At 26.0% G+C, this 9652-nt stretch overlaps 2 protein-coding genes across 4 annotated transcripts in view; one reads left to right on the plus strand and one right to left on the minus strand.

Moving 5' to 3' along the window:
- The window catches only part of LOC100166886 (mitochondrial uncoupling protein Bmcp), a 5991-nt gene extending 2158 nt beyond the window's left edge, over positions 1–3833 (plus strand). For all 3 annotated transcript variants that reach the window (XM_008191790.2, XM_001951981.5, XM_008191791.3), the window contains exons 2-8: positions 348–465; positions 599–743; positions 810–1104; positions 2055–2173; positions 2290–2350; positions 3131–3217; positions 3304–3833. In XM_008191790.2, coding sequence (XP_008190012.1) covers positions 402–465; positions 599–743; positions 810–1104; positions 2055–2173; positions 2290–2350; positions 3131–3217; positions 3304–3420 — 888 coding nt within the window. In that variant the 5' untranslated portion in view covers positions 348–401 and the 3' untranslated portion in view covers positions 3421–3833. The remainder of the gene's footprint in view (positions 1–347; positions 466–598; positions 744–809; positions 1105–2054; positions 2174–2289; positions 2351–3130; positions 3218–3303) is intronic.
- On the minus strand, positions 3559–6342 carry ACYPI20897 (membrane magnesium transporter 1-like). Its single transcript, NM_001246074.2, is given in 3 exon segments — positions 3559–4113; positions 4205–4257; positions 6118–6342. Coding segments are annotated over 3 exon segments (315 nt in total). The 5' UTR covers positions 6194–6342; the 3' UTR covers positions 3559–3927.
- Between the last annotated feature and the right edge of the window lie 3310 nt (positions 6343–9652).

A 9652-nucleotide genomic window follows, 5' to 3' on the forward strand; every position in this document is an offset into this window, starting at 1 on the left:
TTTAAATATTGTAAAAAACCAACGAGAGAACACAGATAAATGTTGTTACCTAAAAGTTGATAAGAGGTTAATTCACTCTAATATAAAAACTGGAAGCACCTTATAGAAACTAGCGAACGAAAATATCCCATGTCGTACATGTATAAGACGGAGACAACACGGAGGGTGCAATGCCCTCTTAATAGTAAAGTTGTTCTTTGTTTATAATTTTATATTTTATTCAACGTGCAAAATGTTAATTGATTTTTTAAGCTGTTATTTATTTATATTATCCATAATCTAATTTTAAACTAATTTTATAATTTGTTATTTAAAATTTATAAGCAAATGTTTTATTTTTGTTTTAGGTTTAGGCAGTGGTTATTGTAGAAGAAAAAGATTTTGATCATTATTTTTGTGTAATGGAAAAGAGGGAGTGGCCACTATTTGTGTATGGTGGTCTATCATCCTGTATTGCCGAATTTAGTAAGCTATTATATATATAATATATATTCATGATATAATAATATATATATATATTATATTTTTTTCATTGAAATAATTTAATATGTTAATGCACATAACTGCTTATAACTGATTATATGAATTATTTTTTAAGGTACTTTTCCTATTGATACAACCAAAACTAGACTGCAAGTTCAGGGGCAATTGGATGGACGGTTTAATAAAATTAAATACCGTGGAATGGTAGATGCTTTTTGTCAGATTTATAAACAAGAAGGTTTTTTGTCACTTTATTCTGGGTATTTATTTATTTTTATTATTGTTTTTTTTTTATAAATCTAAAAGAAAAACTTATTATGTTACAGAATCAGCCCTGCATTAATACGTCAGTGTACATATGGTTCACTTAAGTTTGGAACGTATTATACATTAAAACAAGCAACTAATGAATATCTAAATGTGACCGAAGATGTAGCTGTAAATTTTGGGTGTGCTATATGTGCTGGAATAATATCTGCATCTATTGCTAATCCTACAGATGTGCTTAAAGTCAGACTTCAGGCTTTGGGTCGAGATAAAACTGGAATTTTTTTAGATAATAATGTTTTTAAATGTTTTCGTTACATTTATGTACACGAAGGACTCAGAGGTTTGTGGAAGGTTTGTATTTAATTTTTCACGTATGTAAGTAGGTGCCGAATATTTTGCACACTTATTGTACTCTAGAGCTGCTACACTCTATTTTTTTTTTATGAATCAACTGAGCATTTACTGCTAATATGATTATATAAATAGTTAACTATTTTTTTCATATTATTGTATAATTGCATTATCCAACGTTAAATACAATATTATATTGATTTTTAAATGTTCATCTGCTAAATGTCAGAGGATTTCGTCATAAAATTGTTTTACTCTTCAGTTTCTATTTTTTTACAATTTCCGAGGTACACAGCATTTTATTACAATTTTTACTGCTATTTAAAAAAAAATCATTGTATTTTGACTTGTATTCTTGAACACAGAATGAGTTGTACATAATTCTTTTTAATGTTATCTGACAAATCTGAAGATAAAATTTATTGCTGACGTTTAATACTTAAATTAACTGAATTCAGTTAGGTCAAAAAGGTGAACATTTTGGGTACTGACCACTAGCATTTTGTATGCTAGAAAAAAATTCAGAAAATGTTCTATTTTGAGCACTGCTTACAGTACAATTTAGTTTAATCCTAATGTAATTAAATATATACTTATACTTAATAATTATTCAAAAATTAAAAACCAAGAAAGTGTACACGCAGATCACAAATTGGCAAGTGTTTTATTTATAACAAATTGTACGCCTTATTTAACTGTACAATTTACATTTAAATTACACATGTCTATAAAATATATTGCCCTATTTGAGGAATTTTTTTTTTAAGGAATTTATTCATATTTTCAAAATAGAAGAACAAAATACAAATATTCAATCTCAAAATTGTAATTTATTGTTGATTATAGATTAGCCTCCGTGACAAAATAAAATACTGGTGCCTATTTAGTTTATTTTAAAGTATTTAAAAATAAAGTATTAATAATTAATGGAAAACCGTTTATTTTATCAGGGAGTTGGACCAACATCGCAACGAGCTGCAGTTATTGCAGCTGTTGAGTTGCCAGTTTATGATTATTGTAAACACAAATTGATGGACATTTTTGGAAATAATATTTTCAATCACTTAGTGTAAGTTTATTTTATAAATAACAGTTTTTAATGTCCACTAAAAATTAGTAAATATAAAAAATATTTTTATATTATTTATTAGTCTAATAGCATATTTATGTTTTAACTTTTTTCAGCTCAAGTCTAATAGCTAGTTTCGGAAGTGCTGTTGCGTCTAATCCTATTGATGTAATCAGGGTAATTATTTATTTATTTTGTTGATTTGAATAGATGAATTAAGTTTTCTAGAAATGCTTAAATTCAATTAGTACAGTAGCAATGGACCATAAAAATACTATAGCTATAATATTAATAAATAATATGAACTGCCACACCCAAGATTATTATGTGTCATCTCAGCATTTTTGCTTCTTTTATAAAAGTATTGCTATATAGATAATTTACAGCATTGTAATACTATTTATTCACTACAATCTACAGAATGATAACTAAATTATAATTTAATATTTTAACACATTTTATTATTTTGTATGATTGGTTATAATATATTGCAGCATATAAACGTTAATATCAAAGCCCTAATCATTATTTATAGTTTAGTAATTTAGTTCTAATTTTTTTTGTTTATTTGACTATTTAAAAATATGTTCAAATTATGATTAGTGTTGAATATCTTAAAATCTACTTTGTTATAATTAGGCTGAGGGACTTATGGCTCTAAAAAATACACAAATATGCATGAAAAATTTGTCAAAATATGCAAAATAAGCATATAAATTTTAAAATATGCACATTCAAATTTTTGGTCTGATATCTTGGCACCAAGAAATTAATTTATTTCGCTCTCTGCTATATTTAACAATAATTAAAAAAGTATGCAAATGCTAGAAGTCCCTAAGCCTAGTTATAATATTGGTTTATAATCATTGTACATACAATAATACAATTCAAAATAAAAATTTTGTTGGTAAATTTGTATTTTTAAATTTGATTTAATAAAAGAAAATACATTTTCAGACTAGACTGATGAACCAGAAGCACAATAGAAATACTGAGCTTGTTCAACAACATATCTATAGAGGAAGTATTGATTGTCTAATAAAAGTATGTTCCCTGTATTTAGAATATATAAATATAGGAACAACATTTGATAGTTCAGTTCTAATTTTCCTATTTATTTAATGTTTCAGACTGTTAAGTATGAAGGAGTTGTGGCACTGTACAAAGGTTTCGTTCCCACTTTTGTTCGAATGGGACCCTGGAACATAATATTTTTTGTGATTTATGAAAGACTGAAAACAATATAAGTTTTAAGCCTGTATAATTTAAATAAAATAGAGTATCCAGAAAGTTAAATTTAATGTTGTTATCATCTATTTTACACATAAGTATTATGTTATCATTAATGGAAATATAAAAATTTAAGACATTATCCTGAGAAGTTAACACAACATTTTAATTTATTATGATATTTTATTAAATATATTTTTACAATTAATTAATCATACTTATCATACAATTGTGAACATTCATAAAAACCACTTATAATGAAAATAAGGACATAATCTGTTAACTTAATTTAATTGAAATTGTAGTTATATTTTAAGTATCAGATTTAACTATACCTTAATTATTCACAAACTAATTTAGGTATGTTACAATTGAATCAAGCAGCAGCAAATACATTTAAAACAAGTGAATATAATATTGTTGAATTAAATTCTGTACACAATATAATAAATAAATACCAAAATGAAATAGAAACCATTCCAGGTTCTGAAAGTATGACATTTCCATTGATTTTCACCAATTAATTAAAACTTATTAGAGAACAGAGTTTTACCTCTGTGATTAAATATATAAAATGCAGGTGTGTTGTGTAACGTCTCCCATGTCTTGCATTCCAATTCTTCAATGGCTCTCACTTCTTTAAAATCTCCTGCCAAGTACAATATTCCATACATTGACAGAAAAAGACTAACTACACCCTGCACAAATATCTAAAACAAACAATTATGATATGATAAAAATGAAGATATTATAACAATTATTAATATGTAGTTAAATATTTAATGTATTCCAAAGGCTTACATCCAATGGTAATCCATCAAATTCTTGTTCCGTTATTCGTAAATAAGATCGATCTGTAAAATAAAATAAAATTTGTTATCTGATATGCAAAAGCAAACAGTTTTAAAACTAAAAAATTGGATTATCATGATTAATGACCATGTGAGACTTTATGATCATATGGATTTTGTTCTTACATTATACTCCTAATTGTTAATTACAGTATTAAAGTCATTTTATGAAGCCCTAAATCAGGGATAGCTAACTTTTCTAACGCTACGTACCAACAATTATGTGATTTTTTCCCTGCATATCATTAAGCTATGTCATATAATATCAGGAATGGCAAATAGGATTTGTGACACAATTTATGACACAATTAAAAAAAAAAAATTCAGTTGTGCCACTAATTATACTTCTTAACACAGAGAATGTTTACAAAATGTAAATGAAAAATGAATGATAATAATGTAGAAAAAAATTATTAAAAAAAATCAACTTTTATTGATTGTTAGAAACATTTTACTTCATATTACTTGAAAGATTTTTTTATGTCTGGTTAATATGCGCTGTTGCTTTCAAGGTATATAAATATATATAGACACATGAAAGTCTTTCGGTTGCCATCTAAAATTTCTACCGTGCCACTTATTAGCCATCTCTGTTATATTAATACATACTTTTTTTTAAAATAAAATGTATTTATTGAGATAACATAATAAAAAATAATGTTAGGTACTAATTATTATACCCGTGCAATGGATTTGCCAAGCCTATTCTAGATAATATCTAATACTTACCTTTAATTTGATAATAGATCAATTCACTCTAATAATTAACATAATAGATAAAAATATAATTAACGTACAATTTGGCATAGGGCTTAGATGTTAATAATTGTAGCAATACATTTGAACTAGTGTTTTATTTGTAAACAACCATTTAATTTTAACTGATTGTCTAGATTAATTAAATCACTCTACTCTATTTGTACTTCCCCAAAGGGCAATAACAGACACAAAAAAAACATGATGTAAAATCAATACATTCTTTTGCTTTGCCTAGAATTTAATGCAACTCGATATCTGGATCACTGTCAGAGCAGCATACAACAACCTTAAGATGATGTTACATCCACACAGTATACCATATACCTAAGGTAGGCATTTTCATACTAATATATAGAGCATACATCCCAATGAAACATTTTTTATTCCAAAAATATTTCTTAAGCTATATGATAGGTATGCCATATTATGTATAATATTAAATAAAATAATATAGTTAAACAAATTATGGGCGATATGGGCTATTTATTTGGTATTTCTACAGTATGTATAGCTTTTTATTCTTATTCCTAATTTGTTAAGCTATTAAAGGGTTGATATTAATATTGTAGTCAAATTCATCTTAAATACTTTTGTAAGCTTCAACTACAAACATATTCCAAATATTGCAATCAAACAACATTAGTATTGATAAGCATTTTGGAAATAAATAAATAAATATGATTTTTAATTTGAAAAAAACTGGGAACATATTCTTAAATTAATAGGAAGTGATTTTAATTGGCCATCTTAAATAAATTACTACTCAAAAGAAATTTACATAATATAGGTATTACATACTTTTGAATTCTTTAGAATGTGAGACACAATAACAAAAGTAAAACTGTTTAACACGGCAATATAAAAAAACCTACAATTTGATTCAGCACAATTTTTTTCTACAATTTGATTTAGTTTTGATGTCACACACCATAATAATGTGTTTGGTTCAAATATATTCATATTCGAAATATTTATTTTGATTACAGAGATGGATTACAGATTCGTAGTTTGATTGCTTTGAAATGTAAATGTTTCTCACTGGGTTGAACTATTTATGTACACATAATTATACTAAAATAAAATATTTTGAAATTATGTACTTACGCTGAGCCGCTGAATACGCTGCATGCAGTAACGACAGTATACCAAGTGCGAATATTTGTCGGTACAAGTTAAACATGTCAGTGACGTTGGAGTGCTGGCAATGTTAAAATGTCGGTTTGAAATAAGTCCAAACCCTGATGCAAGAAACTTCAACTGAAAACTATAAAAGTTCACAAAGTTGCCCACATTGAAGCCGTCGACAGAATCAATATCTTGATAAACATTAAATGCTCTTATCTGTTATCTGTTAGTGAACGACCGGATTCGGGCGGAACCACGATTGGTTTCCAAAATACAAACTACAACCATAGATACCATTACCTCGACATTATCAGCTTATAATACGTAGCTGATAATACGTAATCTATATTCTAAGACCGTCGTCCGTGATACGTAATATTTTTATATAATATTTTTCAATTTTTGTAAGTATCGTAAAAATATTTTAAAAATTCCGTGGTCATTACTGACGTTACTCATTATAATTTATAGTCGTTTTTAGTTTTTCCCAAGTAGGTATTTAAATCGTTTATAAACGTCGTCTAACGTGAAACAGTTAATCGATGTACTATAGCTACTATTATAACCAGTGTTCGGAACGTTCACTAAATAAATGAATTCGTTCACGTTCAGTGCTTAAAAAAATAACTCGTTCACGTTCAAATTCATATATTTTTCAAATGAACACGTTCACGTTCTTTGAAAATATGAATGCGTTAATTTCGTTGTTCATTTATTTTATTTTTAAGTATAGTATAAACACGAATACAAAATCGTGGAAATCATAATATTATTATTGTTTTATGTCCAGACGTGCCCACTGGAATTTCATGTACTTATTTTATTTTTATAATTCGTAATATATTATTTATTTATTTATTTATTTAATATAAACGGACGTCAGTCCTAAAACATAATAATATTAACATTGTGTTACACATTGATACGTAAAACAATAATTTATAGTTAAATATACACTTAAAATTAGAGAATGAGTAAAATAATAAAGCTAAAGTAGATATAGAATACAAATCAAATATACAAATTATTATTCAAATATGATCAAATACAAAAGTATTACCTGCAGTCATAAGAAGGTTAACAGGATAGTTCAAGATATAAATTTTTGATGAAAGAATCTCTGTCTTGCTAGTTTTCTTTTCTTAATTGCTTCCTTGCATATTTCGTTAAACCAGGGTTTGGATACCAAATGTCCGTAAACAGCTCAAAATAAATCAAAATATTTTCAAAATGTTATCGTTTATAGAAAATGCAAACATAAACGTTCAGTCAAAATTTTATGCACCTACGGTTATTTGTTTTAGAGTTGTACCAAAATCGATTTTCTCAAAAACAGATTTTGCGTAAAAATTCCCGTTTTTCCTTAATTTTTCTTTTGTTTTTCACGTTGCATTTGAAATCTACTGGGAAATTTTTACTTTTGACCCCAAAGTACCAACTAGATTCACTTTCCTATCAGAAAAGGTACTGTTGAAGAAAATCCAAGCACTTTTACTGTCCTAAAAGGTGATGACAGACACAAAAATAAAAAAATAAAAAAACACACATCATTGTAAAATCAATACATTCATCGTTTCACTCAGAATCTAAAACATGGTTGAGGTCATCTATGTTGGAAAATAGTTTCAACAATTTAGATATCATTAGTATAGAAAATGTTATTTTCAAAACAATTGATAGAGAAATCATACTGAATTCCAGTCTTAAGAGACTAATAAATAAATAAGATTAATCTTTATCTTCTAAGACCGATTCATTAGCAAAACAAATAGATATATTATTTTAATATAACAGCAAGATAACAAGGTTGTTACTGTAAATTAATATATAATAATTTAGTTTTTCTCTAAAAATTGTATAATATCTAATATTATCTTTCTTATGTATTTAAAATTAAAATTCAAGTATATGTACGAGTAAATGTATAACACGTCCTATAATATGTTTAAAATAAATCATGCTTAGTTTTGCATGGGGTTTAGGGTACTGGGTAATATTATATTTGCAAGTGCAGAAAGCGGCTTTGATATGCAATTAAGTAATTTTAAATATTAGCCCTTCTTAAACTATGGCAAATTTCCACCTATGTCAATGATCTTATACACAATTTATATAGAGAGTGTAACAGATATAACTGACTTTTGGAATAACTTTTGTTCTAATCAATATTACAATTTTTTTTTTTATAGCCACTTGCGCTACACACATTATACAAAAAGTTATTTCTATTTTTTAACACTGAAATTAGAAAAAATTAAAATATGATTTAATTTTTTTGAATATTTTTAAAATAGCCAAATTGTGAATATGATAATAAGAACAATTTTGATAGTTTTTTTTTATCTAAGTCAAGTAGATTTTTTTTTAGAATTTTTTAAAATATCAATATTTTTCTGATTGAACGAATTTGGAACATAATAATTTGTTTCAAAATTTTTTTTTTGGGGATTTGTTGACATGAGTATACTTCTTAAATTATTCACTAATCACACAATCTTAACAGTTTATTGTTGTCATATGTTTAAGCAAATACTATAGATTACAAATAGATATGGATATATTTATATAATATAATTAATTTATATATTTAATCAATATCATGGTTACAGAATTTTAAATGTTAGGCAACGTAGAAATTGAAAAAGTATGATGAAGGTAATTATTATTTATGCCCATTGTTAAATATATATTACTTGAAATATTGTGTATAGTGAATACTATACTCTGTTCCATACTTCCATCTAAGAGTAAACCACTCGGCTGACCAAAACATGTTTTTTTCCGTGTATTCCCACCACAATTCGGACATCAGTGAGAGCGTACACATGGGGATCATACACTATTCGGCGGTTCAGTCTGCGTACGCAAAAGTGGTTCACCACTCTGAGATGGAACAGAGTATATTTATGTTTCTTCAGAGGCTATAAGGATTTTTTTTTTATGAATCACTTCAACATTTGTTTTATTTGTTACCTAGTTCAGTATTGTAACATTATACCAATGTATTTTACAAAAATTGTAATAAATCATAATAATCATATAATAAAGATATTTTTCATAAGGCAGTTGCTTAGCTACCTAATCGTATAAATATTTTATAGTTTTCAATAAAATTGTTCTACTATTTATAAATATTTAATTTTTGATATAATGTTTTTTAAAATTGTGTTTATAACTTTAAAGTACCTATAAAAAAGTCTGAAAAGAAATGTAAAGAAATTTTAATAAAACTAACTTATATTTTAGAAGAATTATCAATTATTATCTTATTTACTTCTATTAGGTACTTGGCTTATCAATATGACAAGTCTAAATAATTTTAAACAAATTTTGTATTTTTTGATGTTCTAAAAACTTTTATTTCATTATTACTACAAAGTCTACTTATGTTGGTAAAACAACTAAACGATAAATATAGTCTTCAGAATATAAAAATACTATTTTACTTTTAAAAATAAGTAGCTTAATAATAACAATTTATTTAATTGATGTATGATTGTTATTGTTGCTAAAC

Source organism: Acyrthosiphon pisum, chromosome X (genome assembly GCF_005508785.2).
Source record: "Acyrthosiphon pisum isolate AL4f chromosome X, pea_aphid_22Mar2018_4r6ur, whole genome shotgun sequence".
Classification (NCBI taxonomy): Eukaryota; Metazoa; Arthropoda; class Insecta; order Hemiptera; family Aphididae; genus Acyrthosiphon; species Acyrthosiphon pisum.